This window comes from Lampetra planeri, chromosome 5 (genome assembly GCF_965212315.1).
Source record: "Lampetra planeri chromosome 5, kcLamPlan1.2.h2, whole genome shotgun sequence".
Taxonomy (NCBI): Eukaryota; Metazoa; Chordata; class Hyperoartia; order Petromyzontiformes; family Petromyzontidae; genus Lampetra; species Lampetra planeri.
Genome location: NC_136111.1, coordinates 6,903,068 through 6,920,379, shown reverse-complemented (window position 1 = coordinate 6,920,379; position 17,312 = coordinate 6,903,068). Strand labels below are relative to the sequence as shown.

The following is a 17,312-nucleotide window of genomic DNA, read 5'->3' as shown; positions in this document are numbered from 1 at the left end:
AAAACCTGGTCTGCAGTCATTGCCGTCGATTAGTCCCCTTAAATCACTACTTTCAAGTGAATTTCTGACTAGCTGCCAATGTGTATTGACATTGAATGAGTCACTGTAGCGCGTGCCGCTGGGAGATTGGTAGACAATGTAATTATGGGTACAAGTCCATTCTGCCAGTTGGACCTGTGGGCAAGACACGGAGCCTTCTGGGGGATCCAGAAGGGGGCGGGGCCGAGGGCGGAGTCTGGCCACGCTGGGGAGAATAAAAGGCGAGCTCCGACTCACAGTCAGGGCTGTTGCGATCTGGAGTGGAACTCGTCGTGCTGTCGTCGTCGTGATCTTGGCCCTCTTCAAGCTGTGGATCTGGCAGCATGTTGGCTGTCCCGACCCAGTATGTAGCTATCCCCTGAGGCTATGAAGGCCAGAATAAAAGAGAGTACCCCTACTAGTGTTCTTGGTTCTTTCGGTAAAGTCGCGTAGAAGGGAAGTAATAAAATACGTGACTTTACCGAAAGAACCAAGAAGATGAATCCCTGCAGTCACGAAAGCTTTAAATCGAAAAATACCCCTACTAGTGTCTGTGAATTAGTACACTACAAAATGTACAAAGAATTTGACGAAGTAGAAATATTACTTGCCTATAAGCGACCACTTTTGTGCATTGTTTGCACTACGTATTTTTTATGGATGCTGTTTTTATCGTGTTAAATTAGTATTTTTTTTAGAGATACGGCGGGGTATTTGATAATAATCTTTATTTAACTTTTCATATATTTTTTGACTATTTTTATATTGCGAATATGGCGACTGGTCTGAAACATCAACTCGCTCCGCTTACGAACCCGCTTTAAATCCTCGCAAGCTTTGCTCACTGGCTGGGCGCCTTCGACAACACTTTGGCCACACATGGTTCCGTCGTCTCGTCTAAATCGAACAATGGCTCGTTCTTAAATTGCAAAGAGATCAACTTTGAAGGACCATTGCCCGAAAAGTAAAATGTTTCATACGTTACCGTTTTCCACTTAGGGCAGCTATTGACATATGTGGCGATATTCTCTTTTTTAATCGGTCTCGCCAGCTAGCTCCGCGGCAGAGTAAGCGGATCGCTAATCGGAAGATTGACTCAGCCCATCATCCCACTGTGGTCAAAAAATAACAAGTTCAGCACCGTATCACTTTGTGGGCAAGTCAACAATTAATGTATTTATGAAAGACTCCCCCCCCCCCCCCCGACTAAGAAATTCAAAAATCATGCCACTGGCTCAGGGCTGTAAACGGATGAGCACCGCCTCAATGCTCACTCGAGCAGTAAATCACTCTCACATGTCAACCCCTTATCAGTGCCTACCTTATTACAGATCAATTCAGACCTTATTAGTCACCCCGTGCCCCTTCTAAATCTCATCGTTCATCATACAAAGTCCCATCGCAAGGGAGAAACACAAATGGACAACACATTTTTTTGCCCGTATTCAAAACGACTGTACGCAGTATGGACATTAAACATTTAATTTCCCTGCACAAGAATACGGGGAAAATAAAAACACGTGTGTTGACCGCTATGGCGACTCGTTGGGTTTGTCGCTTTACCCAGCCACTTGCCAAATGCGCGGAATTTAAATAACAAAACGCCTCCACTTTAAATACGAATCGCGTTATCGCGCCGCCTCATCGCTTGCCGTATGAGAACCAATGCGCCATGGAGACGGAGGGTAAGTTGCTGCGCGTGTCTCTCTCCACCCGCTTCACCCACCACTTCTGCCTCTTCTTTCCCCTCTCCTTCCTCCTCTTCACCCACCGATGTAAACAATTCTCTCCTCCTTATCTTCATTTATTTTTGGGGTTATTTAACGCCCCGAGTGGCCCGGCCGCGTACGGTGCGCGTTGCGGCCTTAAAGCACGCGTGCAGCCTCGGTGTTGCCTGGCAAGCGCCGCGTGGCCCGATGGGAGGAGTTCCCTGTATCGACGTCCAGGCGAGGCCGAGGCTGATGCCCTCGTTCGGAGTCGCAGTTTATGAATCAATTCTGACGTTGCGTTAATGTTGTGAATGAAAACGCGCAACCCCTTAAAAGAAGTCTCTTGCAGTGTAATGATGTGCCTATACACTGCGTCGCGCGGGCTGTACGAATGTTAACTTTGAAGTTAAATACTTTAAAATCGGGGGGGGGGGGGGGGGGGCAGGCCCACCGTGATAGCTCTGCACGGGCGTCACTGCGTCAATATTTTGCTGTCTTTTCTTGGATTTTCTGTTTGCACTTAGTCACATATTCACTTTAAGATGTTTTTTGTTCATGTTTTTTGTTTGTTGCGGTTGCACCCGATTCAAGAGCCGAATGGCTCACAGGGCTATACCTAATAAATGAACTTGAACTATTATAGAAATATTGCACTGACGTCGAGTCGTCATTACCGTGGTGTAAAATAGACCTCGATTGCAATGATTGGAGAAGCATGAATGACGCTTCAAGCTCGCGAGTGCAGTTCTCCGAGAATGGACGTGCAGTGCCGTATCGTCACGAGATCATGCTCGTCGACGAATATTGAGTGGGGAGTGGAGCGGTGGCGCGCACTGGACGATGACTCCGGTAACCTGAGCTCCATTCCCGGTCACGGCTCACATTAATGGCGAGTGATATCGGACTCCAGCCCTGCGTCGCCATCGCTTCAACCCGCACTTACCAGCGTGAAGTATGGTCAAATGAATCGCATAACCGTGATGCGTGGGAAGGCCTTCATTCCGCAGTGGATTCATAATGGCCTGTGAATTATAAGTAAGATTTGGGCTGAAATCTTCGTCGAAAAAGACGCCCTCATTTCAGAGCTACTCAGCGGTGGAGCCGATAATAGAGACTCACCCATCGATTGGAGACGGGCGGTGCGGGAGTCGAACCTGAGGCCTTGAAGCTATGGGGGAGATAAAGGCACCCAGTTTCATGAGAGCGATAGGAGGGGCAACGGCTTTGGGCACAAGAAAAGAAACGTGTGGCGATGTAGTGTTTGAACGCTTGTTCTGTAACCCATACCCCACCCTTAACCCCAACCATATCCATTTCCTTTCGCCCATTTCTTTTTTTAACGATGATCATTATGGCTTTTATTCAGTCACTAGAGCGCCATAAGAAGGCAATACATTTTGTATTTAAGATTACAAACATTGGTGGGACCTACATAAATTCCATTCATTTTAATCCTCTCTTAACACAGCCTTAGTTTCAGAAATATCAAAACGACCATCATTTTTACAATGATAAAAATGTGTGAAGAGCCATTCACTTTCCTTGAGGTGCGTTACTGTCAATCACTTTAATCGAGATCTATTATAAATGCAAATACCGTTCATTTTAATTGAGGTCTATTTAAGTCTCCATGCGATTCTATTGCATTGCAGTGACCTGATCCCTTTAGCTGTTTTTGGATTGCACGAACACTAATGCGAGTGTTTCATTATAAAATGTATATAATAGAATGTAATTTAAATGTTTGCATTTATGTGACTTGTGTTGAATGTGAACAAGTGACATAATGGGTGTTTACTTAATCAACATTTCCAAAGATGACCCTTTTTTCACATCTGACATTTTAGAAAGTACATTAAAATAGAAGTTCCTTGTGAAAAGTTATACATATTCTTGGTTCTTTCGGTAAAGTCGCGTAGATACGTGAATTCCTGCAGTCACGAAAAGTTAAGTGAAAAGTTATACCATTTAAACGTTTTACAAATTAAACATGGGGCGTCACCTCTCCCCCATAGTGTATGTAATCTATGCTTGTGCCATTTTTAACGATCTATAATAAGTCGAGCAAGATTTAGCCGTTGTCTAGACTTTCCCCTTGAGCGAACTTAATTATGCATTCCCCAAACTGCTTCATATGCCATTTTATTAACTGATGAGACAATTGTCATCAAATGCTGTTGGCTGTTCCAGGCTGGTCTTTCCATTACATCACAAAAATTGTATTTGCTTTGTTCCAAATGGATGGCCAGACAACAGTCTAAACCACCAACTGAGTACATTGACTCATGTCCTAACCCAATTCCATTTCACATTCTTACTGGAATAAAAATGTGGTTCAGCCTTCAGCCATGTTTACGACGCTCATTAACTGTGGTCTGCAGGTTCTAGTCACATTCGGCCGTGTCAGCAGCGCGTTTTTACGGCGATTGTTATGAAGCAGCCAGGTTTACGTGGAGTTAGGACCAGTTTGTGTTATTGCACAACTTTTGTGCAGAACTAAACTGAATTGCTTGTGTGAGCAGACGGAGCCGGCATGGTGAAGGGTGCCGACAGTTTACCACGTGCGGCACATGAGTAACGCTCGGTCGAAGCCCAGCACCATTGTTGATGCCCACACACCCTTGACTTGCATTTGAAATTAATTTTGTTGTCGCTGTTCAATTATAAATTACCAATGTAAAGTCAAAGAGCCTGGAAATTAGTTCAATTTTGCAATGTGATTTTACAAATCAATGGGATTTAACAAATCTCCAAAAATGTGCGGAGAATAAAAAAATGTTAACCTCAATTGTCGTACATAATCTGAGTAAAACAGTTGAGTTGAGTGCCATACAGAATCAGCAGTACTTGGTATAAACTAGAGAAGAAGATAATAGGTTGCGATCGAATTAAAATAAAGGTTTATAAAAAAAATGCAATGCTTGTCTAATCTGGATAAGAAGATAGTGCATGGTGAAAACAGCTGAGAAAATTTACTTCCCTGCATAACAGTGAAGCAAGTAAAAAGTAGTGTTTGCAGACAAGTCTGAGGTAGGGGGATGATATATTTATGGTTCAGTACAAGGTTTTTAGAGGTGAATCTAGTCGTAGGAGAGTAAATATTCGAAGACAATTTCTTGAGGTTCTGATTGTAGACTACAAATGCTTAGCGCAGGCAACAGCGAGAAGGTAAAGTAAAAAGGAATTTAAGACGAATGATAAAAGCGGTGACCATAATTCAATATAATGGAGCTTTCTCTGCGTCCTCAACATGATAAACAGAGAACTTTAAAAAAAACAATCCAACTGCCACTGCTTTTGGTATTGCACCGAATGAATTAAATATGCCCTTTGTAACATTGTAGGTAATTTCTGTACGAGTGTGTTGGCAGAGATATTCTCAGCGCCCCACTCAACGTGTTCTGATTTGTGTTCCCCTCTGGGCAGATAATCAAGTGGAAGGCACTGCACAGTTCGCCCCAGTGGGAGAAAACATGCACAGCGCCGATCTGCTCCCTTCAGACTACATCCCATTCTTCTCAGACCAACCTGAAGACAACAACGGCGATCAGAATATGAACGACGTCAGCGCTGTACCAGGTGCACATTGTGGGCTGGCAAGGGAAGCTTGGGCAGCCATGGTTTTTTAAAATCCTTTATATTAAGCTCGCTTGCTTAGGACCGTGCAAATCTTTCGGTCGTTTTTTAACCCACTTCCCGTGATCCAATCGAGCTGACATTTTGCACACAAACTCGTTGTGCGTGACAATGCATTTTCGTGAAATTTTTTTTCCAAAATTTTACACTGTTTAGGGAAAAACATTTAAATATTTAATTACCAATTGTTTAATGCTGCCAGACAATCATCTGACCCAAAGGTGGCAGCCATCTCAAGCCAGAGGACGAGATGACTCTAGCCGCCCCGATGCCACGCATATAAAGGATTTATAGTGAAAAACTTTGTTTTTACGGGTTTACTTGTTCCGAGGTCACTTGAGGGACAGTCATGGCCAGGCACACATTAGTGCGGCGTGGCGAGATTTAACATACGACAGGGGTTAGGATTTTCCAATCACCTTTTGTGGTTCATCGATTGTCACTGCCTGCCTGCTCAACAGTTCTGTATGTTATTATAATGGAAAGGCACCATATTCTTGTATTGTCGTATAAAATGACTGAATAGCGGCTTATTTTTCGTGTTGAAAGTTGGCAGGAAAGTGTTTTTTTTATCAACGCATGAATGCAACAGAAAGCAGTTGCAATATGAGCTGGTAATATCCGTAATGACATGCATGGCTGATCCAGGCTCCTATGTTCGGTGTTTCTTTAGCGTCAAATAGGGATCCCAGAAATGTGTTCACACATGGATAATCATTATGTAACAAAAAATAACATCTCCATACTGAAATGAGGTTTTGCATTGTTGGCAGCCCTGAGCTAGTGTGACTTGTGTTGAATGTGAACAAGTGACATAATGGGTGTTTACTTAATCAACATTTCCAAAGATGACCCTTTTTTCACATCTGACATTTTAGAAAGTACATTAAAATAGAAGTTCCTTGTGAAAAGTTATACATATTCTTGGTTCTTTCGGTAAAGTCGCGTAGATACGTGAATTCCTGCAGTCACGAAAAGTTAAGTGAAAAGTTATACCATTTAAACGTTTTACAAATTAAACATGGGGCGTCACCTCTCCCCCATAGTGTATGTAATCTATGCTTGTGCCATTTTTAACGATCTATAATAAGTCGAGCAAGATTTAGCCGTTGTCTAGACTTTCCCCTTGAGCGAACTTAATTATGCATTCCCCAAACTGCTTCATATGCCATTTTATTAACTGATGAGACAATTGTCATCAAATGCTGTTGGCTGTTCCAGGCTGGTCTTTCCATTACATCACAAAAATTGTATTTGCTTTGTTCCAAATGGATGGCCAGACAACAGTCTAAACCACCAACTGAGTACATTGACTCATGTCCTAACCCAATTCCATTTCACATTCTTACTGGAATAAAAATGTGGTTCAGCCTTCAGCCATGTTTACGACGCTCATTAACTGTGGTCTGCAGGTTCTAGTCACATTCGGCCGTGTCAGCAGCGCGTTTTTACGGCGATTGTTATGAAGCAGCCAGGTTTACGTGGAGTTGGGACCAGTTTGTGTTATTGCACAACTTTTGTGCAGAACTAAACTGAATTGCTTGTGTGAGCAGACGGAGCCGGCATGGTGAAGGGTGCCGACAGTTTACCACGTGCGGCACATGAGTAACGCTCGGTCGAAGCCCAGCACCATTGTTGATGCCCACACACCCTTGACTTGCATTTGAAATTAATTTTGTTGTCGCTGTTCAATTATAAATTACCAATGTAAAGTCAAAGAGCCTGGAAATTAGTTCAATTTTGCAATGTGATTTTACAAATCAATGGGATTTAACAAATCTCCAAAAATGTGCGGAGAATAAAAAAATGTTAACCTCAATTGTCGTACATAATCTGAGTAAAACAGTTGAGTTGAGTGCCATACAGAATCAGCAGTACTTGGTATAAACTAGAGAAGAAGATAATAGGTTGCGATCGAATTAAAATAAAGGTTTATAAAAAAAATGCAATGCTTGTCTAATCTGGATAAGAAGATAGTGCATGGTGAAAACAGCTGAGAAAATTTACTTCCCTGCATAACAGTGAAGCAAGTAAAAAGTAGTGTTTGCAGACAAGTCTGAGGTAGGGGGATGATATATTTATGGTTCAGTACAAGGTTTTTAGAGGTGAATCTAGTCGTAGGAGAGTAAATATTCGAAGACAATTTCTTGAGGTTCTGATTGTAGACTACAAATGCTTAGCGCAGGCAACAGCGAGAAGGTAAAGTAAAAAGGAATTTAAGACGAATGATAAAAGCGGTGACCATAATTCAATATAATGGAGCTTTCTCTGCGTCCTCAACATGATAAACAGAGAACTTTAAAAAAAACAATCCAACTGCCACTGCTTTTGGTATTGCACCGAATGAATTAAATATGCCCTTTGTAACATTGTAGGTAATTTCTGTACGAGTGTGTTGGCAGAGATATTCTCAGCGCCCCACTCAACGTGTTCTGATTTGTGTTCCCCTCTGGGCAGATAATCAAGTGGAAGGCACTGCACAGTTCGCCCCAGTGGGAGAAAACATGCACAGCGCCGATCTGCTCCCTTCAGACTACATCCCATTCTTCTCAGACCAACCTGAAGACAACAACGGCGATCAGAATATGAACGACGTCAGCGCTGTACCAGGTGCACATTGTGGGCTGGCAAGGGAAGCTTGGGCAGCCATGGTTTTTTAAAATCCTTTATATTAAGCTCGCTTGCTTGCTTAGGACCGTGCAAATCTTTCGGTCGTTTTTTAACCCACTTCCCGTGATCCAATCGAGCTGACATTTTGCACACAAACTCGTTGTGCGTGACAATGCATTTTCGTGAAATTTTTTTTCCAAAATTTTACACTGTTTAGGGAAAAACATTTAAATATTTAATTACCAATTGTTTAATGCTGCCAGACAATCATCTGACCCAAAGGTGGCAGCCATCTCAAGCCAGAGGACGAGATGACTCTAGCCGCCCCGATGCCACGCATATAAAGGATTTATAGTGAAAAACTTTGTTTTTACGGGTTTACTTGTTCCGAGGTCACTTGAGGGACAGTCATGGCCAGGCACACATTAGTGCGGCGTGGCGAGATTTAACATACGACAGGGGTTAGGATTTTCCAATCACCTTTTGTGGTTCATCGATTGTCACTGCCTGCCTGCTCAACAGTTCTGTATGTTATTATAATGGAAAGGCACAATATTCTTGTATTGTCGTATAAAATGACTGAATAGCGGCTTATTTTTCGTGTTGAAAGTTGGCAGGAAAGTGTTTTTTTTATCAACGCATGAATGCAACAGAAAGCAGTTGCAATATGAGCTGGTAATATCCGTAATGACATGCATGGCTGATCCAGGCTCCTATGTTCGGTGTTTCTTTAGCGTCAAATAGGGATCCCAGAAATGTGTTCACACATGGATAATCATTATGTAACAAAAAATAACATCTCCATACTGAAATGAGGTTTTGCATTGTTGGCAGCCCTGAGCTAGTGGTAGATATGTATTATTTCTAGAGTGGAGGGACCAGTCTGTCCACAGGATAACCAGTATTTCCCACAGTGGTACTTATAATAGCCACCCTGGAGAGATAATGGGCTGAGTTAACACGCAATTTTCTGTTCGTATAATGTGCTCTCTGTGCCACCCAACCAGATATTTCTAACTTGAACAATTATTGAAATTGATTCAAAGATAGTCCAGTAACCTATCTTAAACAATACGAGTGAATCATTTTGCACACAGATGCATGCTTTTGCAACAGTTTTAAATTTAATAGGTTGAACTTTTAACTTTAAAGTAATGTGGTGAGAGAAATACAGCCATTTTCAATCCACTGAGCTGATGTAGGTCTGCTATTTTTTTTTAGGATGTTTGACTTTACTGTACCGTGTTGATCAGTGTGGGTTGGTGAAGATTAGGGAGGCAGGGCAGGACCAGTTCAGATATCTCTTGCCACTGCTCCTTAGCCTGGAATAAAACTCAGGTCATTGGGTTCATAGTGCAGTGCACGAACCACTTGTCACCGCTCCACACCAGGTGGATTTAAAACCGGATCTTGGCCAGGTGGAGTTAAGAAAACTGGAAACACTTTCCTTGGGCTTTACACTAAACTTTGCTATTGCAGATGCTGCTGCACCTGCTGCTACTGAGGGTACCCAAAGCGGAGCGAAGCGGCGGAAAAAGAAGAAAAAGAAAAAAAAGCCGAATGCTGCCCCAGCCGACGGCGCCCCATCGGCACCAGCAATCGGCAAGCCCTCGAGCACAGCCATAGCAGCCCCGACCCCGGCAACCTCGGCGGGGGCGCCGAAAGCAGCGGTTGGAACGCGGGTAGAGGTGGCGGCGGGCGTGCCGGTGGTAGCGGTGGCAGTCGCGGCAGCTGCGGCAGGAGCGCAGAAGCAAGGGGCGGCGGCGACCAGCGGTCCGACGCTCACGAAGAACAAGAAGCGCAAGATCAAGAAGAAATTGCGCATAAAGCTGCTGAAGGCGTCGGGCGTGCAGGTGCCTCCGTCGCCCGCCGAGCTGCGGAAGAGGAAGCTGAAGAAGAAGCGGCGAAAGGAGCGGCTGAAGAGCGTTGGGCAGATAGCAGCGGCCCAAGCGGAGACTCAGCCCAGGTGGGTGTGCGTGTGCCGTGACGACAGGTCGCCCTCATTACACACAAAGCGCTTGCCACAAATGAACCACAATGCCTTGCTGATCTCGTCAAGGAGCATAAACCATCACGCGAACTCCGGTCATCCTCGCAGCGGCGGCTTTTGGTTAACCACCGAACAAAGACGTGACTGCATCGTGCGCTTTCAGATGCGCTTCTGCAACCGTCTGGGATGCCCTTCTGATATTAGGATGCCCCTTTAACTTTTCAGTTTTTAATATAGATTGAAAACTAATTTCTTCGGAACAGTTTTTTGCATTTATTTTGTTGTCCTTTCCCCACACCTCTGATTAGCAACGGTTGGTTATGTACGGTGTGAAAGAAGTTCAACATACATGCTTGTGAGCAGTTTTTTTATTATTATAAATATATGTTTTGACAGCTAAATAACCTGGAATGCACCCGATCTAACCAGATCTCCGAAGCTAAGGCTTGGATGGGTGAACACCACACATAAAACAAGTGTTATAGGCTACTGAAAGGCAACGTTGAAGGTAGCAGAGGGCACTGCAGCAAAGTACATTGTTGTAGTGTATTTCTATGCTCCCCCCACCTTCAACAACTTGCACTGACCAGCATGGAGAAGCACGGTCGAATAACACCCACGCCCCGGATGGCATGGAAAGGCTGATCCAGCAATGGACTGAGAAAGAGGTCTCTACGTAAATTTTGACTAAAAACTTTCGTTACTGCAGGAATTCATATTCTTGGGTTCTTTCTGTGAAGTCACTTAGATAGAAAAATAAAAATGATAATATTAAAAATAAAGTGAATAAGAATAAAATAAAAAATGATAAAAATTAAAAATACACTCACCAAGCTTATCCAGGCTACAGTCTACATTATTGACTGCCAGAACGCTCACCAAGGTTAAGAACCAGGCTACAGTCTACATTATAGACTGCCAGTACACTCACCCAGCTTGATAACCAGGCTACAGTCTACATTATAGACTGCCATTACACTCACCCAGCTTGATAACCGTTGCTAGTCTACATTATAGACTACCAGTACACTCACAAAACTTAACCAGGCTACAGTCTACATTATAGACTGCCAGTACACTCCGATTTAGAACCAGGCTACAGTCTTAATTAATGTATTTTTTATTTTATAAAAAATTCTATCTACGTGACTTTACCGAAAGAACCAAAGAATATAGGTCTCTACATGTACATGCTTTGGTCACAAATTAACTCGAACACATGCCAACGCTTTCGGCTTTGTTTTCTGTTACTGCCACAGCGATGTACCTATGGAGGAAAGCAGCAAGGACCTGGACAAGGATGAACTTCAGGTGGATCAAGTGACTAAGTGCGTAGAAACATTCTGAATTTCCTGGAGGGCATCTGGAATGTCGACTGACCGTACATACCACACGCACACACAGGGTCTGCATGCATCACAACTGTCTTGGCGATATTTCAACATCAATAATTTTCACTCCTTTTATAACGCTCATCTTAGCAGAATTTTGCTTCTGCTGTGTTGACGTCCCGAATAATTTCCTACCGCATGAAAAACATCTGGACTGACAGGCGTGTGTATTTTTAGTCATTAAAAATGAGGGCTGTATCCATTATAATTCCTGCAACCTATAACCACGTATAAATGCACCGCATACGAATGCATTCACTCATAACTATTGACAATCCGCATAATAAAATGCAATCAGTGCCAATATGTATTTATGTGTACCACAGCAGTTCTAAGCAGCATAGAGCTGAATGTCAAATCGTATTTATACAAACAGGAAGTTTAATATTGTTGTGATCTCTCTTATGGTTGGTTTCCCTACATGACATGTGGTTTGCACTGCCTTTGGGGGTTATCAGGATTGCATTTAAAATGTACTTGTCTTGATGCCATTAACACAACAATGTATGCAGCTTACTCTTATGAAATGTGTAGCCATATTCAATTGTATTGCGCCATGCAAGATGATTTTCCTGCAGAAATGGATGAATGACAAATGCAGCCTCACTGCAATCAAATTAGTCACGGAGCCTGTGGTGCAATGGTTGGTTGATCTTAGAGCTTATAGTAATTAAAGCCTGTATGCAAATTATTTTAGTTTACTGAATTAGAAGATCAGACCAAAACACTTGAACTCCTGAATTTTGTCATTTTAAGTCAATCGGCAGATTAACTTTTCTTAATTGTCTGACTTGTTAACATTGGTAGGTAAACACTGCCAAGAACCATTTTAGCGGACACATGATGACAACTGTATGAATAGCTTGTTTACGGCTTGCATGGCTTGTCCTGGAATGGGCTTGTACGATGAGCACGGTTGGCTATATACAGTGCGAAAGAAGTTCAACGTCCATGCAACATACAAAGCTGCGGTGCTATCACAACCGCAGCTTTGTGCTGCTTCGTACACAATCACTTATTCTTGTACTTAGGTTTTTTTAGTTAAAAGTGGAACGACAAACATCTTTAAGTACATCGTTAGGAGTGAAAATGACGTTTTAAAACATATTGTAAATTGTCCATCCCTCGGTGGGTACATTAGCGACCAGCTGAATCAAACCAATTGACTTGAAAGTTTTGCCTTCTCTCCAGAGCACATCGCACCCTCTAAAAAAAAAGTCTTGTATGGTGGAAAAGTGATGTGTTGATTGTGTGTGCAGATCTTGTTGTATATTGCTCATCTCCTGACTATTCGGTTTTTTAGTAGAATTATTTATAAACATCTCACAACAATATCTATGGGACCCTTTATGCAAAATGTGTCTATTTTGTGTTTAAACATCTTAACACCTTTTATTGTTGCCGAAAATGGTAAAGAGTCTATTCTTTCAACAAATTAGGAGGTATTTTTTTCCACAAGGTTTATGAGCAAAGGCCCATGACTACAAGCAATGAGCAAAAAACAGCACGATTAAAGTAGTAAAAGGTAATAGTTCACACGTTTTTTAATTAAGCAAAGTTAAGAGCTTGGGGAAAAAGAGACTGGGATGGAATTCCAACGTCAAGCAGTGTGAGGGAAGAAACGGAGCGTAGAAGTCTTGTGACCTGCAGTATGGTGGTTGAATACGGCGTGGATGAGATGCAACAAAAAACGGTCCTCGGCATGGGCAGAAGAATCAAACGAAATACAGGCAGTCCCCGGGTTAAGGAAGGGTTAGGTTCCCGAGAACGATCCGTAACCAGAATTTTCCGTACGTTGGAAATTGAACCATTTTCACCCAAAATCAAGATGAAATCCCAATCTCGGGGAATTGCTCTATCAGGCATGTCCAAAGTCTGGCCCGCGGGCCAATCCCGGCCTGCGGTCAGATTTCATACGGCCCGCAGCTTCGGTCTTATAAATCATAAAACTTTAAAGATGTAATTCCTCTTTTCACCACATGGTGGCAGCACCATTCTAATTCTATCTGGATCTGCATCCTTGCCGCAAACCCTACTCGAGTCATTTCTGCCATGGCGACTGCAAAAAAGAAATGCGGTCATTCGCTAAGAAAATGCTGAGCTTTTTCGGCTCCACATTTGTGTGAGCAAATAATTCTCAGTCATGAACTTAAACAAGAACCGATTGAGGTCAAGGATGAGTGACTCCCACTTGCGTGGCATTTTACGCATCTCAACCACTGCCCTCAAGCCAGACCTGGTCTCTTTACTGAAATCTAGATCTCAGTATCACCCTTCTCATTAGTGTCAGCAAGTTATCTGTTCCTTGATCAATCTGAAATTGAGTGTTTTGAACGGTAACATCTGTCACTATTAACAGTGAAAAGCCTAAAGCACACTAATGCACTTGGACTTATGGCACTTGTTTTATTAAACTCTTGAATAAGATTTGGTTATAACTGTTGGTGTTATGTACCTGTAGATGTGACACAAACTATTGCTTTCTGAAAGATCTTGTAAAAGACAAGGGCAAAATTCACTTGTTTTAAAGTTTAATGATAACAGACCACTTTGCATTACTTATAACTCCTGTTTAAAATGTTGATGAGGCAAAGATATTTAACTCATGGAAATTTAAGGTATTCTATACAATTTGTTCAATGTTATCTGACTGAATGAAAGGCAGAATTGTGTTTTTAGAGTTCACGTCTGCCTGAGTGGCTTATATTTGGTTACATTGTCATTTGAAAAATAAAGGTAATTGTGACAATGAAAATTGTTTTATAACAGTGTGTATGTTCACGTAACTTTTGTGGTTAAAAAAAAATGTCGAAAGGAACTATTGGCCCCCGGGCATCCTTCACTTTATCAAATGCGGCCCTCTTTGCAAAAGGTTTGGACACCCCTGCTCTCTATATAATACATAAAATGTGTACTCTATTGTGTGGGTGTGCAGAGAAGCAGGTGGAGACTCTGTCGTTCTTGCTGCAGAGCCTGCGGACGGGCTCGCTGAGCGACAGCAACCCGTCGCTGCTGCCGCCCTCGCTCGGGGTCACGCTGCTGCGCTCGAGCTACAACGGCCTGGAGAAGGCGCTACGGACCGCGCGGCCGAGCACCTCGCTGGCCGGTACGGACCGGCTGCACACGCGGCAGTGATGCTGAAAGAGGAATTGGCCGTGTTACATTAACAACGTGGGCAGACCTCGCTTGGCGCGACCCCCCCCCCGCAGAACGATGATTCGCGAGAGCGTGCTTTGTCTCGGAGGAAATGCTCACTGAAAAAGATTACGAAAATCCAAAAAGCGCTCCTGAGCGCGAACACACTGTGCAGAGGAAACGCATCCGGTGAGCAGTCACTTCTCCGGGAATGCATCGCGAGTGCTAAGTAAGGTCTGCCTGAAATGATGTCCTTTGTTTACTCGGGAACCTATGAGCAAATTGCCCAAAAATGCACCCAACCTCTCACCGGATCTCGGAAACTGAGCAGGGTTGAGCCAGGATAGTGCTTGTATGGGTGACCACCCACTACATATGTAATCATGAATGCAAAAGTCAATTGGTAATGCATGCACGTTTTTAATTAAAATATAACGTTTATGTTAATGTGTCAAGACATAGCATGGTACTGACACTAGAAATGAGCTGGTAAAAACGAAATATTTTTTTACTGTTTTGCAAATTATTGTAGCAATTGAATCGCAGTGGAATGTGAATATATCACATACTTAACACTTAGATTTGAAGGCGACTACTTGAAATGCTACAATAACACTTTTTCTACACAATGGCTTAGAGGAGCTTATTGTATGGGCAAATAATAAATCATTGTATTTATCCATTAATTTGGCTGTAGATATTGTACTACATACCATGGGAAAGGAATTATTTATAATACACAAAAACTAATGAGTGCGGTGTCTGTTTCATAACCAAGATAAAGTAACAATTTGTCTATAATCAGTTAGCTTTCCGAACCGGTGGTTCCAGTGACAATTGTTTTAAGAAGGCAAACCCTGATCTGATTTTGATGTCACTGAATCGGTCACTGAGAAGTCAGACAAACAATGATTACCCACACACCAAAATGTATGTAACTATTGTAGCTACCGATGGGTTTTTTTAAAGGTTAGGAATTTCATGAGGATATGCCCGTGTGCTCAATAAACCAAATAATGCATGTGGTGAATGGTATGTACCGACATTTTGTAGTTTTGTACAATGATAGGTTTCTATTATTTGGTGGTACCCCAATTAAACCAGTGTGTTTACCAACGGCTCAACCCTCTCTAAAGCCATGAGAATTTTGTCTTGGAGTGTTTTAATATAGTTAGGTATGTGTTTTAAGAAAACACAGGTCATGTGCAATTTATGTTCACGAGTATTGTGGGTTCCATATCCTTACAGGAGAGTCATATGATAGGGTAGTGTGAATTGAAGCCCTTGCGGAAACTGAACATTTCAGCCACAAACTGAAAGGCAGGGAACAGGAGTTCGAGGCCAGATTGGTCCCCATTTCTGCAGAGCCCAATGTAAGGTGCATATGCTGAGGTCAGCGGGGAGTGGAGAGGTGCAAGCAGAGCCTCCCTTCCCCCGGGGACGGACGGGAGTGAGTTGATCACCGCTCTGGGACTGATAGGTTGATAAGTTCACCAATGTGTGTGTGTGCGAGGTATTCCTTCCCTAAGTGCTCCTTTTCCTTTTTCCACCCCATTCTTTCCCCTGCACCCTCTTCCTTACATTATTTTTCCCTCGGTCCCCTTCCCATATAAGAATACACACCCACTTGGTGGGGCAGTGAGGCCAATCTTCCCCCGCCTCTAAATTTAGGTGCACTGCGTTTGGGATTTGAGACTTTTGTCCACAGAGTTTCTGCGCCCCCTCCTGATGGCGTGGTTTGTACTCTACCGGGCTCCTATTGAAATGAGTAAAAACGTAACAAATGGGTGAATGGAAAATACATTTCACGTGAAAAAATTCAATTTAACGATGCTGTTCTTTGCCTTTTTGTAAAAAGCTTTTAACAGTGAGATGCATTGGCAAGATTGAAGCCCTAGAATTGCAAAACGGGTCGTATGTGAACCCTGTGTGCTGCTTCTGAAATTGTGACCACCTGCTTTTGTTTTTTCTGTACGTTTTCCCAGATGAGATTGCTGCTGTTAAAATGCTGCTCGCTTACGGGGTCACCGACATCAGGCCACTCAAGAATCATAGTAAACTAATCATGCGCAGCTCATGATTTGACCCACCATCTATAATTATGCATTGTCTTTGGGCTGTACGCCTTTTGGCATCCTCTGGTCTAACACTGTTTGAGATGAGGCTCAAAAGAAAGCTGTCTCTGGACCAATCAGTTTCAAGGACAATGCATATATTATCAGTGTTTTTTTGTTTTCATTCTGACCACAAACATTGTGGTTAATGCAGTCATGATTCCCTTGTAAAAGGTTTCAGTTTGGTGCTTTATCATCTTAACACCTGTTTTGTTGCCAGAAAAAAGAGGAAAAACCTATTCTCATGTCTAGAATGTGCACGTAGAATGGCTTCAGATGTAAATTAGTACCGGAATGTGTGATGTGTTTGTGAAGTTTCTACTTGCTCTGGTTTTAATAAAAACACATGAATTTGGATGTGCCGCGTCAACTATTTTTGTAATGAGCTAATTAAAAATGTGTCAGTCGTTCCTGCTCCTTAATATTCTTTCAGCACATTTGACAAGCAATTTGTAGAGGTTAGAAAGTTGACTTTCTATCTTTCCATGCCTTTTGTAGACGGCAGTGTAAACCAGCGTGATGTGACCCCTGCATGTACGGTTATAAACTTTGGCAGCTAATAGGTTAACCAATAATATTTAAATTGCCCATAAATTGTCAACAAATGTTTTTGGGGTTTTTAAGACCTTGTATGAAAACAAATGTCCCCACCCTGTAACTATGTGTTCATGACACTGTCAAATTGCTAGAAAATGCAGCAATCCCAAGA

General features: G+C 42.6%; 1 protein-coding gene across 1 annotated transcript; it reads left to right on the top strand.

The window, feature by feature from the left end:
- The first annotated feature begins 1,596 nt into the window (after positions 1–1,596).
- LOC144718755 (uncharacterized) lies at positions 1,597–16,958 on the top strand. Its single transcript, XM_078594257.1, has 7 exons — positions 1,597–1,703; positions 5,154–5,306; positions 7,821–7,973; positions 9,453–9,939; positions 11,223–11,291; positions 14,290–14,460; positions 16,475–16,958. Exons 1-7 carry the CDS (start codon positions 1,691–1,693, stop codon positions 16,476–16,478), a joined length of 1,050 nt encoding a protein of 349 aa, XP_078450383.1. The 5' UTR covers positions 1,597–1,690; the 3' UTR covers positions 16,479–16,958.
- Positions 16,959–17,312: the final 354 nt, after the last annotated feature.

What these genes read in the sequence shown, in the direction of transcription:
- LOC144718755 (XM_078594257.1), top strand. An exon ending in CGACGTCAGCGCTGTACCAG is followed by an intron (nt 7,974 to 9,452) that starts GTGCACATTGTG and finishes TTGCTATTGCAG; the next exon opens with ATGCTGCTGCACCTGCTGCT. An exon ending in CAAGCGGAGACTCAGCCCAG is followed by an intron (nt 9,940 to 11,222) that starts GTGGGTGTGCGT and finishes TTACTGCCACAG; the next exon opens with CGATGTACCTATGGAGGAAA.